This window comes from Chelonia mydas, chromosome 13, assembly GCF_015237465.2.
Source record: "Chelonia mydas isolate rCheMyd1 chromosome 13, rCheMyd1.pri.v2, whole genome shotgun sequence".
In the NCBI taxonomy this organism is placed as follows: Eukaryota; Metazoa; Chordata; order Testudines; family Cheloniidae; genus Chelonia; species Chelonia mydas.
Genome location: NC_051253.2, coordinates 16,778,469 through 16,802,744, shown reverse-complemented (window position 1 = coordinate 16,802,744; position 24,276 = coordinate 16,778,469). Strand labels below are relative to the sequence as shown.

The 24,276-nt window shown below is 43.0% G+C and overlaps 1 protein-coding gene across 2 annotated transcripts in view; it reads right to left on the bottom strand.

Moving 5' to 3' along the window:
• B4GALT5 (beta-1,4-galactosyltransferase 5) overlaps positions 1–24,276 on the bottom strand; it is a 64,928-nt gene that overhangs the window by 15,827 nt on the left and 24,825 nt on the right. For both annotated transcript variants that reach the window (XM_037877141.2, XM_037877142.2), the window contains one exon: positions 5,250–5,384. In XM_037877141.2, coding sequence (XP_037733069.1) covers positions 5,250–5,384 — 135 coding nt within the window. The remainder of the gene's footprint in view (positions 1–5,249; positions 5,385–24,276) is intronic.

The following is a 24,276-nucleotide window of genomic DNA, read 5'->3' as shown; positions in this document are numbered from 1 at the left end:
TATGACTGAACAGAATTCAACTATAAATCCTGCTGCATGTACTCGGCATGGCATTTGACGCATTTTGAAAAAAGGCGCTAAATGGTGGGCTTCTATGGTGACAACACTTCTGGGTTTTGATCTGTGGGGGGGGATATTTACATACTTTTGATTGATCAGAAAAACAGAAATCTTTTTCTGGGATCTGAAATTTTATTTTCATAGACACCTTTCGCACATCCCTTAGACATAGTCTGCAGACCTCCAGGGGTCTGCGGACCAGAGACTGAAAACCACTAGTATACGCCATTGAACACAAAGCCAACCAAGGTCTCCTGTTTAATAGCTAAAAACTGTTTGCATTCGACAGTAGTGGTCACCAACCCGTAGATCGTGATTGACTGGTCAATCCTGGAGACTCTCCCAGTAGATCGCGATCTCCAGCCACTAAAAGTCCAGCGGCATTGCCACTAAGGCAGGCTCCCTGCCTGCCCTGGCCCCACGCTGCTCCCAGAAGCGGCCAGCACTCCCTGTGGCCCGGGAGGAGGAGGGGGGCGCCAGGGGTCTCTGCGCGCTGCTCCTGCCTACAAGCACTGCCCCCGTTGGCTGGGAAAGGGGAACTGTGGCCAATGGGAGCTGCAGGGGTGGTGCCTGCAGAAAGGGGCAGTGTGCAGCGCCACATGCCCCCCTGCCCCTCAAGGGGCCGCACTGGCCCATTCTGGGAGTGGCATGGGGCTGGGGCAGGCAAGGAGACTGCCTTAGCCCAGGTGCACCACTGACCGGGAGCAGCCTGAGGTAAGTGCCAATCGATGGGAGCCCACACCCCAACCCTGAGCTCCCTCCTGGAGCCAGCACCCCATACCTCCTCCTACAGCCCAAGCCCTGAGCCCACACCCCCTCTCCAACCCCTACCCCAGCCCGGTTAAAGTGAGTGAGGGTGGGGGAGAGCAAGCGAAGGAGGGAGGGAGGGTGGAGTAGTGAGCAGGGCGGGGTAGATCCTGGGTTGCACTTAAATTCAAAAAGTGATCTTGTGAGTAAAAAGGTTAGAGACCACTGTTATACAGGAACCTGTTACCATGCCAGGTTGTTTCATAACAACTTTGTTCTAAAATTGCACCACTCAAAGTGTTGTGTTAGGGAAACAAGGCGCTGAATTGATTTGACCAACTTCTGTTGTGTAGTGCAAAAGCTTGTCTTTCACCAACAGAAGATAGTCCAATAAAAGATATTACCACCCTTTCCTTGTCTCTCTAACATCCTGGGACCAAGATGACTACAAAACAATGCAAACAATTATGTTAGCAAAGACAGACTGTTAATACAGTGGATTTGTAGCAACTCAAAAAAAACAGATGTCTGGTTTGAAGTCTATTCTAGGGAGATCCATTTTCTTTAATATTCTAAAAAATGAAGCTATGTTCTACAGAATTGTTAGGATCCTACTCCCTATGCTATTCAAGTTCCTACACACAGCGTTCATCACCATAGTATTCACTTGCCTTCCAGATGTGTATGGATGTGACTAGCATCTGTCATATACGGCCCTCTTTCTCCCTTCCTCTTCTCAGGGGACAATCACATTTTTCTTCTTTTCATTATATGTACATTAATGATGTATGTTTATACTACCAAAGGCAAGATCAAAAAGAGATGTGCCTTGGAACGAAAGGTGGTAGGCATGCCCCATTCTGGAGAGTGCGAAGAATTAGGTGAGGGGTACAGATGGAGCTCCATTGTTCTCCAGAGTCTCCACATTCTTTTAAAAATAGTTTCTCTTTGTTATGGTTGTGAAGAAAACCTTCAAAGCATGAAACAAGTGTCAGAGAGAGAGATCTACCTGAGTTTGCAGAGAGCCTGAGGGCTTGTCTACACTGCCCATTTACAGTGCTGCAACTTTCGGACTCAGGGATGTGAAAAAACACCCCCTCTGAGCGCAGCAAGTTTCAGTGCTGTAAAGCACCAGTATAGACAGTGCTCCCAGCGCTGGTAGCTACGCCCCTTGTGAATGGGTTTTTGGTTTTTTTTTTTTTTTTTTTTTTTTTTTTTTGGGTTTTTTAAGCGCTCTGGGAGAGCTCTCTCCCAGGGCTGCGCCGCAACCACATAAGTCACATTGCATCACTTTAGTGTTGCCAGCGTAGACTAGCCCTGACACTAGAGCTCTGAGGTGTGAACAATCCCATTCATTTCAGTGGGTGGCAAACCAGACTTTCACAAACTGCAGGTCTCACAAACCAGGAGGGGCCCAAAGAACTAGCTGGGGAGGGGCACAACGGATGTATAAAAGATGTGTAAGACTTTACCACCACATGGAGCAGTAGAGGAAGGAAGGGATTCAATTGGTTTCTTTTTCCTTAATGTGTGGGCTTAGCTTTCAGAAGTTTGGAAAAAATCTGTTTTAATCTATTTTCACATATTAAATAGACTGAACTGAGTTGCCAAATCCAGTGGAAATTCTAGTTTTTTAATCAGGTAGTGAAGACTAAGTATGTGGTGAGCTACCCGTTGCTTGGGTAATTTGAGAATGCATTAATACCAAATGGTCAACAATCTAACATTTATCTTGTAACACTCCTCCCCCACTTGTTCTCACTATTGAAACCCAGTGACACAGCAGGGATTCACCCTCACTAGGTGTCGTGCTTCTCTGAAACTCACTGACATTATTCCAGCCTGATACTGCATGAAGGTAGGTTGAGACTTTTGCAACTGTGACTCGCTTGTTCTGTGAGAACACTATAAGTAACCATTTACATTTAGAAAGGGTTTGCTAGTATAGCTTATACCATTTCCCTCAAACAAAATAAGCTATAGAAACAATGGGGGGCGGGGGGGGGGTTTGCCAGTATAACTGTATTTATAGTAGGGATTTTGCTGGCACAACTAGGTTGGTTAAGCATGGTGTCTGTCTGTCTCCAAATTAGCTATGCTCGTAAAAGTCCTAAGTTTGAATTATTTATGTAGCTAGAAGAGAAAGACACACTATGTATTACCTAGACCAGTGGCTCTCAATCTTTCCAGGCTACTGTACTCCTTTCAGGAGCCTGATTTATCTTGCATACCCCAAGTTTCTCCTCACTTACAAACTACTTGTTTACAAAATCAGACAAAAATACAAAAGTGTCACAGTACACTATTACTGACAAATTGCTTACTTTCTCATTTTTACCATATAATTACAAAATAAATCAATTGGAATATAAATATGGTATTTACATTTCAGTATGTATATAGAACAGTATAAACAAGTCTGTCTGTATGAAATTTTAGTTTGTACTGACTTTGCTAGTGCTTTTTATGTAGACTGTTGTAAAACTAGGCAAATATCTAGATGAGTTGATGTACCCCGTGGAACACCTCTGTGTACCCCCAGGGGTACACGTACCCCTGACTGAGAACCACTGACCTAGAACAGTGGTTCTCAAACTTATTTGATTGCACCCCCTTTCTTTGTGTCTGTAGTCACTATGGTAGGGTGAGCACACTTCCTAAAAGGAAAATCGAACACCATGTGGGGCTCGCCCAAACCTTCCTTTCCTCCCACACCATGTGGAGCTGGACCGAGCCCCTCTCAACTCCCATAGCTCCATCGCTCACCCCCCCGAGCCCCTTTTTAGCAAAACTGGGCATATGTCCCATTTGCTCTTGCCAACTGATCATCAGTTGGCAAGAGCAAACAGGACAAATGCCCAGCTTTGCCAAAAAAAGTTGGCATATCTGGGGCAGAGCTTAAAAAGGGGACTGTCCCAGCCAAAATGGGCCATATGATCACCCTCGGCTGTGGTAAGAGCTTCCCAGAGAGCCCGGGCAGCTATGGGGAGCTCCAGATCCTCCACCTGCCCTGTGCAGGGTGCCAGGTGCCCAAGAGCAACCCCAGCCCGGGTCCCTGCCCCCCAGGGTGCGCCGCCCAGAGCAGGTGGAGGCTCCTCAAAATGGCACAGGATCCCTGGGCAGCTCTTAGCATGGCCTGGCTCTGGCTTCTGGCCTGGCCAGGGACGGGGCCTTGAGGGGGGAAAGGGGAGGTGCAGGGGGGCCCTATGGTGAGGGAGAGTTGTAGGGACGCAAATGTTCTTGTGCCCAGGGCCCCAATAAATCTTAATCCACTTCTGCACAGCAGACACAACTACAGCAATTTTACATGGCACTGCTATCAGTTTGGCTTGGACTACCTAAATTAAAACACAACTGGGATGGTGCAAGAGGTGACAGGCACCTAAATTCCCTCTTCTGGGCTGCAAGTATTGTTGTGTGTGTCGTAGGAGCATGACATAAAATTTAAAGAAAAAAAGATAAGAAGATGAAGACCAGATTAAGAGAAGTGGCAGGGAAATTTCTTGTGGGAGATTTACATGGTAGACCACTTTTGGAGGCAGAAGATGGGCATGTTTGAAGAGCAATTTGGTTCAGATGGATCACTAATACACAAAGGTGGTATGTCCAAAGCTGTCAAACCAGCATTACATTCGAGGGAATACAGCGTAAGCAGTTTAAAAAAAAAAAAAAAAAAATAGTTGTGGGGCCTGTAGTCGGAACCCCTGTATCTACTCCCACTTCTGAAAGACAGACAGACAATTTAGGGAAACTTCAGGTCCTTTCTTGCATGTGAAGAGTGAGGCTCATAAGGATGTGTGTTAATGTGTTACCCCTTCAAGAAAACAGTGTGATTTCACAGATGTCACTCACTGCATCTCTAGAAAGCAGATGGAAGAAAAAGGATGCAGCACTGAACCCATTCTTGTCTTGTTTTGTAAATACCTCAAAGTTACTAGAGGCATCTGAGGAGAGGGCCATATAGACTATTATATTTAGATCACCCTCTATATCAGGGGTAGGCAACCTGCGGCACACGAGCTAATTTTCAGTGGCACTCACACTGCCCAGGTCCTGGCCACCGGTCCGGGGGGGCTCTGCATTTTAATTTAATTTTGAAAGAAACTTCTTAAATATTTTAAAAACCTTATTTACTTTACATACAACAATAGTTTAGTTATATATTATAGACTTATAGAAAGAGACCTTCTAAAAATGTTAAAATGTATTACTGGCACGCAAAACCTTAAATTGCAGTGAATAAATGAAGACTCGGCACCCCACTTCTGAAAGGTTGCCAACCCCTGCTCTATATTATATTATAGAGGGTGATCTAAAAGCAAACGCTCCTCTCCTGTGTCTACCCATGCATTTATTCTCTTCAAGAATAACTGTTTAGACTGAGTCACTTTCCAGTGGTAATAGGAATTCTAATCAAATTGACTTAATTACTAAAAATATACCTGAGTCATTCATGCTGCTGTTCCTCTTGGCATAGGCACTGCGGACCACCTGCTCATAAACCTGAGCTCCTATTGTTCTCATGTTCTCACGAATCATGATGCCTTGGGCTTGCATCATGAAGAGGTAGGTGTTCACTGCAAGAAATAACCAGAGAGATTAAATTAGCAGCAAATTTTATAGGTAGGAGAAACTCAAATATTTAACCCTTTTTGGAACCATTTTGCTTCACCTCAGTTTCCTTGTGTCAGGAAGCTCTTTGGGGGACACAGGCCCAAGTTACCTGATGTGGGATGGGAAAGATCATACAATTTCGCAAGACTACATCTAAGGCATATTTCAAAATATATCTGGAACAATAAAAGGAATTTAAACTATTTAGTTCTAAAATCCAGGACTGTATTTTATAGTTAGAGGCTACATTCCTACTAAAACCTGATACCACTGAGACATGTTTTTAGTAAACCAGGAAATACAGGATTTTGTAAGTGGGGGACTTTAATAAGAGTGAATTAAAGGTTTTGGTGCTGATGGTGCACTACAGCCTGATTAGTAACAGAAATCGGCACATAAATATGGAATTTATTCCATTTTCATTAGCCTTGAAGCTCACCTTTAGTCAGTATACTAAGAAAGCCTGTCTGTTGGGATGCTTAGAACTAGACTAGTAAGTAATAACTCTACCTTTACTCATCTTGTATCTTTTTACATGTTGCTAAGTCCCTGTTGCCTTTTGTCTGGTCCCCTTATGCCTTTTCCAAGCCCCTATGTATCATGTTTGGACATACGCATTTTTGTGCCACCAGTGATTTTGGACAAAAAAGGATCTTTTAAAAATATATTTACCCTTACTGGTAGCATTACTAATAAATATAGATGGCATGCCTTTCCTGGTTTTAAGAGGAACATATAGGGAGAGCTTACAGCGGCACAGCTGTCCTGATGCAGCTGCGCGGCTGTAAGATCTCCCATCTAGCCACTCTATCCCAATGGGAGAGCTCTCCCATCGACACAATTAAACCATCCCCAACAAGCAGTGGTAGGTATGTTGGCAGGAGAGGCTCTCATGCCGACATAGCGCTGTCCACATTGGTGCTTCTGTTGGTGTAACTTAGGTCTCTCAGCTCGGTGTTTTTTCAAACCCCGGAGCAACAGAAGTTATACCAACAAAAGTGCTAGTGTATACACAGCCTTAGTCAATTTATAATTATAAAAAGTCTATCTGAACTGCACCAAGGCCACAGATTATTAACGATAAAGAAGATGTATCCTAGAAGCGAGTTACATTGTATACGGCCGAGTTGTTCTACGGCCACCTTTCAAAGTTGTCCAAGAGACTTTTTTAAAAACGCAGAAAAGAGCAGAGCATCTCACCCCATAGACTGCCACTAGCCTGATGGTAGAAATCCCTACCACAAGGAGGGGGTTAGCCATGTGGAATGGAATAAGGGAAAATGGAATAAAGGATAGGAATGTAATATTCTGTAAGGGGATTTCTAACTATTTTTAAAGAAAATTGCTAAAAGAATTGTGTAGAAAGAGGAAATTTTATACCTGGTCCAAAATTAAAAGATAAATAAGGCTCACTGACAAATTGACATAAGTTCTGTAAAAAGTGTGATAGAGTCTACATACACGCTCCTTCTGGTTTTATCTTTCATTTACATTTTAATATGCTACAATGAATAATTCCACAAAAGACTGTGGGTTGGCTCAGGCAAATGTGATGCAATTTAATAATCTGACATACAATTCTGCAAAAGGTAACGTATTAAAGAATACCTTCTGATGGCTCAGCTGATGAGGCATGATTTTTGGCAAGTTCCTAGGACGGGGATCGGCAACCTTTCAGAAGTGGTGTGCCGAGTCTTCATTTATTCACTCTAATTTAAAGTTTCGCATGCCAGTAATACCTTTTAATGTTTTTAGAAAGTCTCTTTCTAGACATCTTTAATATATAACTAAACTATTGTTGTATGTAAAGTAAATAAGGTTTTTAAAATGTTTAAGCAGCTTCATTTAAAATTAAAATGCAGAGCCCCCCAGACTGGTGGCCAGGACCTGGGCAGTGTGAGTGCCACTGAAAAATCAGCTCGCGTGCCCCCTTTGGGATGTGTGTCATAGGTTGCCTTCCCCTGTCCTAGGAGAAGCAGGGGTTTCTGCCATTTGGATAATGACAGTTTATGGAGGGAGACGCCTTTTTACTTCCTGCACGTTGTAAAAACTCTTTTGGACAACTCAGAGAAGAGGGTACAATGACCCAAGTGTCAGCCTTGGCACATAAAAGCTTTCCTCAGTGTACATGAGAGTAGAGAGGTTGGGGGAAGCGTCTCTAAACCAATGGTACTCAGACTAGGCTCACAAGCCGCAAGTGGCTCTTTAATGTGCTTCCTATGGCTCTTTGCAGCATGCATTAAAACTAGGGCTGTCGATTAATTGCAGTTAACTCACGTGACTAATTTTTTTGAGTTAATCACAGTTTTAATTGCACTGTTAAACAGAATACCAATTGAAATTTATTAAATATTTTGGATGTTTTTCTACATTTTCATACATATTGTATTGTGTTGTAATTGAAATCAAAGTGTATATTTTTATTACAAATATTTTCACTGTAAAAAAGGTATACAAGTACTGTAGTGCAATCTCTGTCATGAAAGCGCAACTTACAAATGTAGATATTTTTTTTTTGGTTACATAACTGCACTTAAAAACAAAACAATGTAAAATTTCAGAGGCTACAAATCCACTCAGCCCTACTTCTTGTTCAGCCAAATCGTTAAGACAAACATGGTTGTTTACATTTACAGGAGATAATGCTGCCCTCTTCTTATTTACGATGTCAACAAAGTGAGAACAGGCATTTGGCATGGCACTTTTGTTGCCAGCATTGAAAGCTATTTACATGCCAGATATGCCAAACATTCGTGCACCCCCTTCTTGCTTCAGCCACCACTCCAGAGGACATGCTTCCATGTTGATGACGTTTGTTAAAAAAAAAAATAGTGCGTGAATTAAATTTGGGACTGATCTCCTTGGGGGAAAATTGTATGTCCCCTGCTCTGTTTTACCCGCCCTCTGCCCTATATTTCCTGTTCTAGCAGTCTCGGATGATGACCCAGCACATGATGTTTATTTTAAGAACACTTTCACTCGAGATTGGACAAAACGCAAAGAAGGAACCAATGTGAGATTTCTAAAGATAGCTACAGCACTCGACCCAAAGTTTAAGAATCTGAAGTGCCTTCCAAAATCTAAGAGGGACAAAGTGTGGAGCATGCTTTCAGAAATCTTAAAAGAGCAACAATCCGATGCGAAAACTACAGAACCTAAACCACCAAAAAAGAAAATCAATCTTCTGCTGGTGGCATCTGACTCAGATAATGAAAATGAGCATCCATGGGTCCGCACTGCTTTGGATTGCTATCGAGCAGAACCCATCATTAGCATGGACGCACGTCCCCTGGAATTGTGGTTGAAGCATGAAGGGACATATGAATCTTTAGCACATCTGGCACCTAGTTATCTTGCGACGTCAGCTACAACAGTGCCACGAGAACACCTGTTCTCGCTTTCAGGTGACATTGTAATGAAGAACTGGGCTGCATTATCTCCTGCAAATGTAAACAAACTTGTTTGTCTGAGTGATTGGCTGAACAACAAGTAGGACTGAGTGGTCTTGCAGGCTCTAAAATTTTACACTGTTTTATTTTTGAATGCAGGGTTTTTGTACATAATTCTACATTTGTAAGTTCAACTTTCATGATAAAGAGATTGAACTACAGTACTTGTATTAGGTGAATTGAAAAATACTTCTGTTTTTTACAGTGCAAATACTTGTAATCAAAAATAAATATAAAGTGAGCACTGTACACTTGGTATTCTGTGTTGTAATTGGAATCAATATATTTGAAAATGCAGAAAACATCCAAAAATATTTAAATAAATGGTATATTATTGTTTAATCGCAATTAGTTTTTTAAATTGCTTGACAGCCCTAATTAAAACATTAATTTAAATATTAACTAATCTTTTACTATACTAACCAATTAAGTTATCAACTTGCAATAAGTTATTAACTTATTTGCTGTGAGAATATAATATAAAAATATGTAACACTATGGATAAATGAAACAATGAATTCACACTACTGTGGCTCTTTTGGGTAATGTTGATCATTAATTTAGCTCCTGAACCACTGAGGTCTGAGAGCACACAAGCACCTCTGCAGCGGCAACACTTCAACATGTCTTATGGCATCATGGCAGAGCGCTGGGAGAGCTTGAGCGCCGGGAGGGGCGTAGCTCCCAGCGTTGGTGCACTGTTTGCACTGGCGCTTTACAGTGCTGAAACTTTCTGCGCTCAGGGGGGTGTTTTTTCACACCCCCGAGTGAGAAAGTTGCAGTGCTGTAAATTGCCAGTGTAGACAAACCCTGAGTATCACTGCTCTAAACCATGCAGTCCCAATCTTTGCTTTGAGCAAAATTCTATCTATTTCTCAGCACTTCTGAGGATGCTCACACCCTTATTTCAAGAGACTGTTTTCCTTATAGCCTAGCAGCCCTGAGTGATAAGTGTCTTCCTCTGTGACTGGAATGTTCCCAATGTCTAAGATCATTACTCTACTTTACCTCTGCCCCAGAGGACAATCACCCCTTTTCACCTCAGGTAAGATGTTGTACAGCATTTTGAGGGTGAAGCATTATGCAAATACTATGTATTTGTCATTATATCCCCCAACCCTTTAATCAGGTTTCTTGCGGGCTACAAGAAAAATTCATTTTCATTAGTCTTTTCATTGTCAGATCTTCAGTTCCCTTTTGCCAGTTTGCATCACAATTCTAATGAGATTTAAAATGTTTGTATTCATTTTTGGAGCTTGAATAGAGGAAAAAAAAACTTAGACTGTTTGAAAGTAGAGGAAAAATGCAGGTCAAATTAACCCAACACAGGTAAATGATTTAAACAAGAGGATTTAAAAGTGATACAAGGCTCCCTGAGGCAGTGAAATGGAAAAGCTAGAAGGACAGATGAAAATACTAACAAGTTAAGCAAAGATGACATCTGTGATGGGTTGGATCACAGAAACCCACTTGGGGCTGCCAACTTATGTGCCAAGACTACTTCTGCCCTTGCTTTCCCTGCCAGCTTGGGACTCCAGCACCTTATCTCGCTGAGCCAGACATGCCAGTCTGCTCCAACACTGACCCAAAGTCTGAACCACATGCTCCAAAGCTGCTGACTTAACTGAAAGCAACTTAAGCGTTCCTGTCTTTAACACTCAGATGCCAAACTCCCGATGGGGTCCAAACCCCAAATAAATCTGTTTTACCCTGTACAAAGCTTATACAGGGTAAACTCATAAATTGTTTGCCCTCTATAACACTGATAGAGAGGTATGCACAGTTATTCCCTCCCCAAACCCCCGCTCAGGTATTAATACATACTCTGGGTTAATTAGTAAAAAGTAAAAAGTGATTTTATTAAATACAGAAACTAGAATTTAAGGGGTTCCAAGTAGTAACAGACAGAACAATATGAATTATCAAGTAAAATAAAATAGAACTCGCAAGTCTATGTCTAATGTGGTAAGAAACTGAATACAGATAAAAACTTCATCCTTAGAGGAATTCTAGTAAACTTCCTTTTACAGACTAGTCTCCTTCTAGTCTGGGTCCAGCAATCACCCACACCCCTGTAGTTACTGATCTTTGTTCCAGTTTCTTTCAGGTATCTTTGGGGGTGGAGAGGCTCTCTCTTTAGCCAGCTGAAGACAAAATGGAGGGGTCTCCTCAGGGTTTAAAATAGACTTTCTCTGGTGGGTGGACACCCCCCACTCCCCCTGTGTAGATCCCCGCTACAATATGGAGTTTGGAGTCACATGGGCCAGTCACATGTCCATGCATGACTCAGAACTTACAGGTAGCAGCCATGGGTCACATGCTACCTTGAACATCCACAAGTAGACTTCCTATGTGGATTGGAGCATTCCAAGATCCATTGTTCGTTAAGTGTTTCTTGACTGGGCACTTAATTTGCACATTCCTTTCTCAAGAAGCTGACCAAATGCTTTACAAAGGCTATTTAAAAATCAAGCCAGTACACAGCCAATATTCATAACTTCGAATACAAAAATGATACATGCATACAAATGGGATTAATAGATTCAGTAGATCATAACCTTTACAGAGATGTGTCACATGGCATATGTACCATAAAACACATTCCAGTTATGTCATATATACATTCATAAGCATATTTCCATAAAGCCTTATGGGGTGCAGTGTCATAGCATCATTCATTAAAAAGGAGGCCCTCAGCACAAGGGTGAGCAGTAAACCAACAAAATACCTCTGAACCAAAGGACGAGGATTGAAGACCATACATTTTTGTAACAAGCAATTGGCTTTCTAATAGCAACATACAGCACAAAGGCTTAACTTGGAAAACAAAGGTTGGCTCATACCAGGAAGCTCCAAAGCTTATTATGCACGCACTCAGTCACTGAGAGCTCAGGTTAGAAAGGTTACTCTAGGGCAGTGGTTCTACTGTGCCCCTTTCTGAGTCTGATTTGTCCTGCGTACCCCCAAGTTTCACCTCACTTAAACTACTAGCTTACAAAATCAGACAAAAATACAAAAGTGTCACAGCATTCAGTTATTACGGAAAAAATGCTTACTTTTTCAATTTTACCATATAATTATAAAATACATTGATTGGAATATAAATACTGTACATACAATTCAGAGCAGTATTAACAAGTCATTGTATAACATTTTAGTTTGTACGGACATCACTAGTGCTTTTTACGTAGCCTGCCATAAAAACAGGTAAACATCTAGAGGAGTTGACATACCCCCAGAAGACCTCAGTGTACTTCCAGGCACTAGGGAACTGCACCCACATTCCCTAATACAAAGTTCTAAACTGAGGATATGTCTACACTGCAAGCACTACAATGGCCCAGCTACAGCACTGAAACTACACCACTGTACCTCTCAAGAGGTGGTAATTAGTTGATGGCACAATTCTTCCATCGACCTAGCTGCGTCTACAGTGGGGGTTAGGTCGACCTAATAATGTCACATCGGTAAGGCTGAGTTTGTCACGGAGGTCATGGATTCCCTGACTTTCCATGACTTCTGCAGCAGCCGGTGCGCCTGGCGTGGGGGCTGCCTGAGTAGCTCAAGCAGCCCGAGCCAGTCGCATTGGCCACAAAGTCTGAGGCCACTGTGCCCCGCCCCCGCCTCCAGCAGCAGGAGTTTGGGTGTGGGAAGGGGCTCAGGGCTGGGGCACAGGAGGGGTTGAGGGCTCTGGGTGGCGCTTACCTTGGGGGGGGGCTCCTCAGAAGCGGTGACATCCCACTCCCTCAGCTCCTAGGCAGAGGCATGGCCAGGCAGCTCTGAACACTGCCTCCGCCTGCAGCCACCACTCCCGCAGCTCCCACTGGCTGCAGTTCCTGGCCAAGGGGAGCTGTGGAGCCAATGCTGCTCAGCCACACCTCTGCCAAGGAGCTGAGAGAGAGGGATGTCGCCGCTACTGGGGAGGCGGGTGTCCGTCCGTCTGTCCCCAGACCACGACACACACACACACCCCCAAGCACCTGCGGTGCCCCCCAGGCTGCTCCCCCCGCCACCCCCCCCCCCCCAAGATTTAGTCAGGGGTAATTAGTACAAGTTATGGACAGGTCAGAGGCTGTGAATTTTTGTTTACTGCCTGTGACCTGTCCATGACTTACTAAAAATACCCATGACTAAAACCATGGGCAGCAGGTATAATAGGCCAGGGGAGAATCTGCCTCCCCAGCGCTGCCGCCGGACCCCTGGTTGCAGGGTTTGGCAACAAAGATTTTGCTTTAGTATGCCGCATGCAGATTCCGGGACTGCCTCCTCAGCCACCTTGCTGGGGCCGGGGCGCCAATCCTGCAGCCAATATAGTGGCTAATGCCAGGTGCCCCAGGGAGAATGAACAGAACAGGTAATCAAGTCATCCATTCCCTGTCGCACATTCCCAGCTTCTGGCAAACAGAGGCGAGGGACACTTCAGAGCACGATTTGCATCCCTGTCCAACCTGGCTAATAACCATTGATGGACCTATCATAACTATTCAGTATGATTTCAATAGCTCTTAACTAAGATTTTATTCTCTCTTGCTACAAATAGATTCTAGAGTCCATAAAAAGCTTTGTTATACAGGTACGGTAAGCCTTAAAAGTCTGGTTTCAGAGTAGCAGCCGTGTTAGTCTGTATCCACAAAAAGAAAAGGAGTACTTGTGGCACCTTAGAGACTAACAAATTTATTTGAGCATAAGCTTTCGTGAATTACAGCTCACAAGTCTGGTGAACAAGAGGAGCAAGCAGTGCAATAGGACTGGTATATCATTGAGGCTATAAGGAAGGATAGGTAGTACTACAACAAAAGAATGGCTTCCATAGGCTTGGTCTTAACATGCAAGAAAAATTAAATATAGGAAGACTAGGTCTACATTTGGTTGCAATACAATTTGTATTAAAAAAAAAAAAAGTCAAGCAGAACTGATTTCCCTGAACATTAGTCTGCAATTGTGAAACTTTAAAATTTACCTATTTACATTCTAATGTATTGTTAAAATTAAGGATATTTGGGGCTTACTGTTTTTAAGGAAGCATTTGTAATAATACTTTGCCCACCTGTCAAAGGATACATTTAAAAACATTTGTTGAGCACTGGGAGATGACATTATCTCTGATTTATACAGGGTGAAGACCACGTACACAGAGAATAAGTAATTTCTCCAAAGTCATACAGCAAAGCAGAGCTGGGATTAGAAGGCAGATGTGCCAACTCCAGAGCATCTTTAAAATCAGATCATACTCACGCCCCCTACCGTCTGGCCCACTTACTTTTTGAGTCATAGGTCCGAATGCCTCTGGTATTCAGGGATTTGTAGGTGCTTCTAATACCTTTTGTTAGGGAAAATTTGTTGTGCATTGAAAAGCACTGACAATAGACTAAAAGAGTTTCCCAGGCCTTAGAGGTGCATTATACAAAAGGATGTGTAACTGATTTACCTTTACAGATATGTGAGCTGGGGGCTCTGTTCAGTACGGTAAAGCTGCAACCCTTCACCTCAGTGATTTTGGTGGCAAAATGATAGGTGGTGGACATTAGTGACAGTTCCACTTTCAGGTGCAAAACATCAAAGCAGACTGAACATTAGGGAAGTGAAGTACTGTGGCTCCTTCTCTTCCCTTTCATAGGAAGCACACAACAGGCAGCATGCTAACTACTCAGTTTAAGATACTTATCCGCATCATGCTCAAAGTCATAGAAGGTGGGTTTTAGATATACCTCTTTTTGTGCAGTTTTTAGTTTAGAAGCATTAGGAGATAGGAACAGTTCTGTGACTTGTACAGCACCATGCTATTTGCTGATTCTGAACAAATGATTAAGAGAGCCTTTATTTCAGTATGCCGTACTCACTGGAAATAGTTCCATCAGGTTTCGTGAGTAGTAAGAACAAATAAGCATAGGGCTCAATGTCTACTTCCTGCTTAAAACACAGAGGCTTGTCCAGTTTACTGCGTATTCTGTTTTTTCCCTGTTCCATTTAATAGGTTAGATGAGGGGTCGGCAACCTATGGCATGCGTGCCAAAGACAGCACGCGAGCCGATTTTTAATGGCACGCTGCTGCCTGCCGGGTCCCAGTCAGCTGCCGAACCCAGGCCGGGACCCTGGCAGGCAGCAGCATGCCATTAAAAATCCTGCCCGCCCCAGCCTGCTCTTCTCCACACCCCCGCCCCTCCTGCGGGGGCAGGGTGAAGAAGCTTGGTCCTGCCAGCTGCTATTGCAGGGCAGGCGAGCTCCCCCTCCCTTGCCTCTTCCCCCAGCATGCGGGGTTCCTGCCCCACTTCTCTCCCTCCCTGCCACCCATCAGCTGATGGCCCTTGCGGGGGAGGGGGAGGAGCGGAGCTGCAACCCGCTCGCTGCTTTGGGGAGGAAGAAGAAAAGAGGTGGGGACGGGGCTGTGGGGACGGGGGGGGGGGGGGGTTGGAATCAGGGCATATCCCCTCCAGCCCCCTGCCATAAGTCGCTCTGGGCACGGCGCTGGGAGCACCCCCATGACCTTAGCCTACCCCCCCAGCCCTCTGCCCGACCCCTGCACCCCCTCACACACCCCCAGCCCCCTGCCCTGACCCCTGCACCCCCCTCACACACCCCCACCCCTGACTCCTGCACTCCCCCCACATACCCAGCCCCCCCATGCCCTAACTCCTGCACCCTCATACACCCGCAGCCCCCTTCCCAGACTCCTGCACCCCCCACACATACCCAGGCCCCTGACTCTTGCACCCCCCACATTCCCACCCCTCGCACCAAATGGGAGCTCCTGCCCCCCTCCCCCCCACACTCCTCACACCAAATGGGAGCTGCCCTGGTAAGCACTCCACACCCAAACCTCCTACACCCCACCCCCCAGCCTGATCCTTCACCCCCAGCCCGATCCTTCACCCCCAGCTCTGTGCTCAGTGCACTCCCACCCTCAGCTCAGTGCAGAGAGAGAGGAAGAGAATGGGCTAGAACCAGGGAGAAGGTAGGTACCCACTCTATGTGGGCAGGGCCAGGATCCCAGACCAGCAGCGGGCTGAGCTGCTCAGCCCACTGCCGGTCCGGGGTCCCGGCCGCCGGCCCGCTCAGCCCGCTGCCGGTCTGGGGTTCTGGCTGACAGCTCCTTGCCAGCCGGGGCACTGGCCGCAGGCCCCGCTCAGCTTGCTGCCAACCTAGGTGAACGGCACCTCAGGCCGGCACTGGGCTGAGCGGGCCGGCAGCATGAGATCAGCATTTTAATTTAATTTTAAATGAAGCTTCTTAAACATTTTGAAAACCTTGTTTACTTTACGTACAACAATAGTTTAGTTATATAATACATAGACTTATAGAGAGACCTTCTAAAAAACGTTAAAATGTATTACTGGCACGTGAAATCTTAAAGTGAATAAATGAAGACTCGGCACACCACTTCTGAAAGGTTGCTGACCCCTGGGTTAGATGATGCATAACCTAGTAGAAGCTGCAAGATAAGACACTGTTGACTTTCATGAGATTGCAGCAAGAATCCTTAAGACTGTCCCAGCAGTTACCATCTCATGGAAAACTGAAGTAAGAAAAACAAGTTTGTTTAAATCTGAGATGGCTGATTGTCATTTCAGATATTAACCCCTTTGGTAAAATGATCAGCGAGATACCTGTCCAGCGAACAGGCTGTAATGCCAACATGCTAAATGCAAAGAGAAGCCACAATGGTTACCACCACCTGATCTTATGGGAAGACAGCCTACTTTTCAGCATCTGAATGCCAATACTGGAAATGACTCATCACCATTCAAAATGCTGCCATTATTAGGGACCTTAAAATCATCCATAACCGGGACATGCAATCTGTTCAGCTAATCATGGAGTCAGATTACAGGAAACCATATTAAGCACTGCAGTGTTTATACATATAAAGCTCTTACACAACTTCAATGGGAGTCATGGTTGCTCAGCATGTCGTGAGCAAGCCCAGAGGTAGCCATGTTTAAGTCTTCAATAAGGAATTCTTGAACTGCACTCAAACCTCCCCCAATAGAAGTTATTAGCTTCCAAGTAGAGTTTCAAAGTTATTGGTTTTGACCTATAAAATGCTGAGTAATTTGGGACTTTTCTACTTACAGACTGTTTCTCTCCATGCAAAACTGGCACAGCTATGATCAGCAGAAGAACTCAAGATACCAAATATCCTCTTGCTGTTGTCTACAAAAGAATGCACATATGTACACATGCAGTTGCAGTGCGCTTGCTCAGGTTGAACTATGCTTCAGCTGTGCAGTAATTCTTCTCGGAACGAGATCTTGTTGATCTAATGCAGGGGTAGTCTAAAATAGGCAGACCCCCCTGGGCCAAATCGAGATCACTAGATGCTTCTGAATGGACTCTGAAATCTTATTTACTTATTATCATTGTGGTTGATTTATTATTTTCTCAAGTCTGGACCTTGACTATACCCGTCCTAGAAATTTGGACCTTGACAAAAAATTGACTATCCCTGATCTAATGGATTATGCAGGATTATTACTATTAAATTATGTTTGCATAGTGCTTTTCATCTCATAGCAGCACTAAGTAATTTACAAGCTATACTTATACCAAAGGTGGCAAACAACTGACATACAACATGTTGCATGACAATGGAGGGAGAGAGAGGCTAGCTAAGGCCAGCAGCCCTCACTTTTATAACCATTGCTAGGGGATCTTTTGCTGTCCATGGATCTCAGTTTACCAACGTACTAGGCTGAAGGGCCAACTTGTCTGGGATTTATAAATATGGAGCCAGATTTATCAAAGTTTAGTCTTAACATCATTTAAGGTATCCAACTGCAGTTAGAAATTCCCACTCCGATGAAGTGAGCTGTAGCTCACGAAAGCTTATGCTCAAATAAATTGGTTAGTCTCTAAGGTGCCACTAGTACTCCTTTTCTTTTTGCGAATACAGACTAACACGGCTGCTACTCTGAAACCACTCTTGAGATGTGACAGTATGGTAGATCTCAGAGAGAGACAGCCTAAAAAGCTTATAACAAAGGAAAGAATGGCTATGGCCTCAGAACTACAGACACAAGTTTTTGCTATGAAACTAAAGATGGATAGGAATAGCTTTAACTGTGAGTCAAAGCCCAATTACATAGTCAATGCTGCAGGCTGCCTTGAATAACTTTTCAGTTGGCATTTTAGTAGCCCTTCTAACAAAGAAATAGAATAACTTCTTCTCATGGGAAATGAATTTAACTTCACTGTAATGATATGCCATCAGCAGGTAACTTTCCAGTTCAGAGGCTTATTAGGAAGAGGTCCTGAACAACTATTCCTGCTAACCAGTCTATGCAAGAAGGGATAAGAGTCCAGTGACAGTCACTGTCTGTTAGCATGTTCCTGAAACAGGAAGACGAAAGAAATGCTTCCTTTAGTGTCTCATTGTTGGGAGGAAACAGCAAGAATATCTAGTCTGTTTTATTAATGCACTCAGCAGCAGATGGTATGAAGATAAAGATACAGCAGGAACTGCTAGACAACAGCAAGGAGGGGCGGGGGAATTCAAGTTAACAGACAGCAACCTGAGAGAATCAAAGAGGTAGGTTCACACACTACAGAAACAGCTATCAGCTTGGAGCACTGGGGCCCGATGTTTCCTGATAAGACAATCTTCCTAGACTACTATTAAAAAAACCCCAAACCACCACCAACATAAAAGCATGCAGTATGGTTTAGGGGCTCTCATACCAACCTCTGTTTCTACAGTATCTGACATTCTTCCTGATTTGTAAGTAGGCCTGAAAGCCTTGTTTATGCATATGGACCACTTCTGACTTAACAAAAAATATTCTAATCAAGCTATGTTAACTTTTTCAGGAAAACTAGGGTTTATGGAATGCTATTCACCTGCCTTCCAGAATGTAATTGGTGACCAATCCCAACTGTCATCTAGGGACAAGTCTGAGAGCAAGCTCCAGAAATTATTGACCCTAAGAGTATACGCTCTTCAGGGCAAGGGCCATCTTTTTCTTACATGTTTGTCAAACTTCTAGCACAACAGGACCCTGATCCATCACTGTGGCTCCTTGGCACTACCGCAGTACAAAGATTGAACACAGCTTTTGGAAATAATGCAAAGCTGAAAATATTACAGCAAATATTGCACTCAGCAGTACACATGCAATATGCTAAAGAATGTGAAAAACAAATCTCTTAAATAATTAGTTTTATTAACACTAATGTGTATTACAGTAGCATAGAAGCTCCAATCATGATCAGGACACCGTTGTTTTTGTACACTGACTAGTACAGATAGACATGTTCCCTGCTGCAAAGACCTTGCAATGTGGCTTAAGAGAGACAAACGGATGTAATAACCAGAGCCTTCTCTGCAGCGAATCTTTTGTTAAACTCTTCCAGCAACATTCTACCCCCAGTGCAGCTCCACTGGGGGTTGCTGTGGTGAGAGCTTTTACCAAAGCTCAGCACAGACAAAGCCTTAAATAACTCTGAAATTCCTGTGACTGTTAGGCTACCAAGAGCACAAAGCGGGCATTGAGCAATTAGGAGGCTGGATTTTTTTAACATTTTCCCTCCCCATATTGTACATGCAAAGATACACCAGCAATTCTACTGGCCCTCTACCTAATTTAGATAAGAAAAAAGTATTCCCCAACTATGCAGACTGCAAAAACATGCAGTTTTATGGGTCTTGAATTTATATTCGAGAACAAATGCTTATTCTCAAATGTGGTAACATTGGTATTAGCCCTTTATCTACCATTTATTAATAAGTTATTCCTTGCTGAACTATTTGTAGCACTAGCTAGGCTAAAAATTAACAGTGCAGAGGCACCACACGCAATTACAAAACATTTACAGAACTGGCAAGTTTTCCAACTGCACATGCATGGATTGACTGGAGAAAGATTAGACATTATAAAGTATCGCTTAACCAGAAATTGAGTATTGAGTGTTTCTCGCTATATACTATCTCAGAAATGTGAAATTATTTTGAGGCTTCAAAAGAGGAGGATTTGTAGATTTTTTAAGATTAGAAGGGACCATTATGATCATGTAGACTGATGTCCTGCAAAACACAGGCCATAGAATAAAAACAACTAGGCATCCTTGTGGCACCTTAGAGACTAACAAATTAGTCTCTAAGGTGACACAAGGACTCGTTGTTTTTGCAGATACAGACTAACAGGACTGCCACTCTGAAACCTGAGACCATAGAATGTCACACAGGAATTCCTGCATCCAGCCTATACTTTCTGGTTGAGTTACAGCCTTTTGTTTTTGTTTTTAAACCAAAGACCTCCAATTCTTGGTTTACAATCTTCAAGTGATGAAGAATGTACTACAACCCACAGTAAATTATTCCAGTGGTTAACCGAGATGATTTAACTTCAAGAGAACCAGCTTCTAAAATACATACTGTTCATTTGAGTGTACCTTTCATCCATGGACCTCAAAGTTGCATACACTAAATCTCAACCTCTCTGAGGTAGCTGAGTTGTTTTATGATTAAACATATTAACTGGGAGCCAGAATTCTAATCCTAGCTCTGGTACATACTTGATGTGTGGCCCCAGGTAAGTAATCCCCCCAAGGGTAAACTATGTCCTGGATCTTCCATCTACAAGATGAAGGAATAACAGCTCCTTGCCATAATTTAGTATGATCATACAGTGCTATGAAGGTGTAAGGTTGCTGTGTTTAACATATTATTAGCGAAGTGAATACCGTCATTTTCTGAATGACAAACAGGCACATAATTTAAACGACTTGTCTACTGTCACTACCAAGCCAGTCAGAAATAAAATCCAGTCCTGATTCCCAGTCTCCTGCTGTAATTACTAAACCTTTTCTCACAAAAAGTGAGATGCCTGGGAGGAAAAAAATTATGGAGCACATCAAATATTTGCCTAAATTAATGATTACCCGTCCTAGCAAGATTCTGATTCTCTTATTTTAAAGTAATTAGAGCTCATGAAGAGATGCAATTCCACATTAGCCTGTCTCTTGTTTACATTCCTTCCCTCCCGCTTCACAACTATGCAGATGTCATTGTCTCTCCATTTACTGTAATCAATCAAGGAGAGAGTTAAGAAACCAGACTAACTTCTTGCTGCCGTCTCTCTTTCCCCAGGGCCAGTAACACTGTCTCTAAGAGGAAGGAATGCATTAGCTGTGGATTAGGACTTATGGGTATTACACAGTTAAGTCTATAATGCTACAGACTTTCTCTTCAATGAGCGAGTACCAATATCAGTAACCAACACCTTATCTCTTCTTAACAGGGCACCACCTACAGACTTGTTGAGAACCTGAACCCTAGCAAATGCTTACAGTTCAGCATGCAGAAAACAACAGCAAGAGTGACGTCAGAGTCCCAACCACCACCTCAGAACTGCTTTTACTTTTTAAGACCTTTATAAATCCCGGTCATTCACTGAGCACTGATTCCTCACTATCCTTATGCAAAGTGGGATCTTTACTTAATTTACAGAGCCATCTGCTTTCAATAAACAAGTTTCTGGGGAGAAAAGGAGGGATCCATGCTCTTCATTAAATGCAAGAGATCCAGCTAGTTAGTTCCTATGATGTTGCAGTCTATGTGATTTTATGCTAATAAGTGTGAATATAATGTAACTGAAATGTGCTTCATGCAAAAGGTCTCTTGTAAGGTATCATTACAAAGCTTATAATCTACTGAGTGTGGTCATCCTATTTGTAAAAAGAAAAGGAGTACTTGTGGCACCTTAGAGACTAACCAATTTATTTGAGCATAAGCTTTCGTGAGCTACAGCTCACTACAGTATGCATCTGATGAAGTGAGCTGTAGCTCACGAAAGCTCATGCTCAAATAAATTGGTTAGTCTCTAAGGTGCCACAAGTACTCCTTTTCTTTTTGCGAATACAGACTAACACGGCTGTTACTCTGACACCCATTCTATTTGTATGACTATCATTCTTGTACCTGAAACTAGAAATATGAAATATAACTCTGAGGGTCTACTGTAGTTATGCAAAGTGTTGGCCATTAATGGTGGTTTGGAATCTTGATGGCTCCCATTAACCAGGATAATTGACTGTATATGGCATCCAATGAAGTGAGCTGTAGCTCACGAAAGCTTATGCTCTAATAAATTTGTTAGTCTCTAAGGTGCCACAAGTACTCTTTTTCTGTTTTACTTGTAAGTCTTCCTGTATACATGTGTGCTGGCAAGTGGGTAATGGAAGTCTTACAGTGACATGTGATCATGTCACCTGAACTGGAATCCATCTTTAACCTAGTGCTTTTCCATTGAGAAGGAGGGTTGGAACCCAGAGGGACAAAGGAATCCCACCTTATGCAAAAGATATATAAGTGGGTAGATCAGAAAAAAAAAAAAAAGAGGGCGGACATCATGAGGAATCCCCTAGCTACCATCTGAGCTGGAATAAGGGCTGTACCAGGGGAAAGGATTGTGCCCAGACTAGGAACGTGTCCAGTCTGTGAAAGAAACTTATTGAAACATCTCTAAGGGTGAGATTTTACCTGTATTCAGTTTTATTACTGAATTAGACAGACTTGTGTGTTTTATTTTATTTTGCTTGGTAATTCACTTTGTTCGGTCTGTTACTACCTGGAACCACTTAAACCCTACTTTCTGTAATTAATAAAATCACTTTTTACTTATTAACTAACCCAGAGTATGTATTAATACGGGGGGGGGGTGGGGGGGAAGAACAGCTGTGCATCTCTCTCTATCAGTGTTATAGAGGGCGAACAATTTAGGAGTTTACCCTGTATAAGCTTTATACAGGGTAAAACGGATATATTTAGGGTTTGGACCCCATTGGGAGTTGGGCTTCTGAGTGTTAAAGACAGGAACACTTCTTAACTTGCTTTCAGCTAAGTCTGCAGCTTTTGGGGCATGTGGTTCAGACCCTGGGTCAGTGTTGGAGCAGACTGGCCGATCTGGGTTAGCAAGACAGGGTGCTGGAGTCCTAAGCTGGTAGGGAAAGCAAGGGCAGAAGTAGTCTTGGCACACCAGGTGGCAGTCCCAAGGGGGTTTCTGTGAGCTAACCAATCACAGTAAACAAGTTCTGCGGAGAAAAGGAGGGATCCATGCTCTCCATTAAATGCAAGAGGTCCATCTAGTTAGTTCCAACTACCACCCCATTCCTCAGGCCAGGTGGCGGCAAGAGTGCCACTGAGGCAAAAACCTTTTAAGAGAGCACCAAATGCCACTAAAGGAATGCTCAGGTCAATCCAGTCAGCCTCAATAGATCTAAGAAGGGGTCTCCTGAACTCCTGGACCAGGTGAGGGTGTATGTAGAACATCATTCATTCCCCTCCCCCAAACAAGCAAGCACTATGTTTTTGGACAGTCTTTCACTTTCACCTTCAAGTTCCAGATACCAAGAAAATCATACAGGAGGGGAAGCTAAATTTGAGCTATTTTCTGCACTTCTTCAAAATAAAACCACTACATTAATTCACATGGTGTTTCTAGCTGTGTTGACCTTTGCAGGCCCAAAATTCAGACACTCTGGAGCAGGCTGCTACATTCAGGGAAGAATAGACAATAGAAATCATTTTTTTAAAAAATTAAGCCACTATCTATATCATATTCAATTTAAAGAAAAATAGCATTTGGACTTGTTAGTCCTTTGAATTAGAAAAAGATTATCTATGCCCAGGAGAGATTACAAATTATTTTTAGCCTGGAAGATTTTAGCAGACTAATGGGTTTATCTGGTTTGGTGGATTAAATAAAGCCCTACCATCCAATCCAATCCTAGCTTTCTAACCAAGTTTTAGAACCCCAACCATAAGAATTAAACAGTGTATGGCATGCACTAATTTGGGACATTCCACATTTCTCAGACAGGAGTAAGATACTTGATATACTTCTCAGCAGTGCAGTTTCAATTCACTACTGGTGAAGATTAAATGAATCTAAGCTGTTAGCACAACAAAGTATGAGCTGTGGCTGCAACTGAACTATTCTTATGGAGGCCAAATATTTGTGTTTCTGGTCTGTAGTTAGATAATAGGTGTCTTGCCCCTATCAGGGGTCTAGGTTTAATTCAAATTCTGATTAAGTTCCTTTACCTAATGAGAAAAGTATAGACTTAACTGATTAACATTCAAGTCTCATGCAAGAATGTTAAAGTTAATAATGCAAAAGGAAAGCACACACCCTAAATTCTCCAGTTCAAGTGCAAGTCTTGCAGTTATTTTTTTTTAAAAACATAGAAATGGAACATATTTGCTCTACAGTCACTGAAACACACATGGGACCTCACAATGACATTTTTAAGAGTAGAACCAGGCCGTAAAAATATTTGAATATTCTTTCCATCTCCAAAACTTGGGTTGAAAAATTCTGTGCCAAAGCCAAAAGGGATTGTGAGACAGTGCACACAGCTTGGAGGGTTGCATTGTTTGCCTTCAGTGTGGCAAAACTGAAGAAAATTTGAG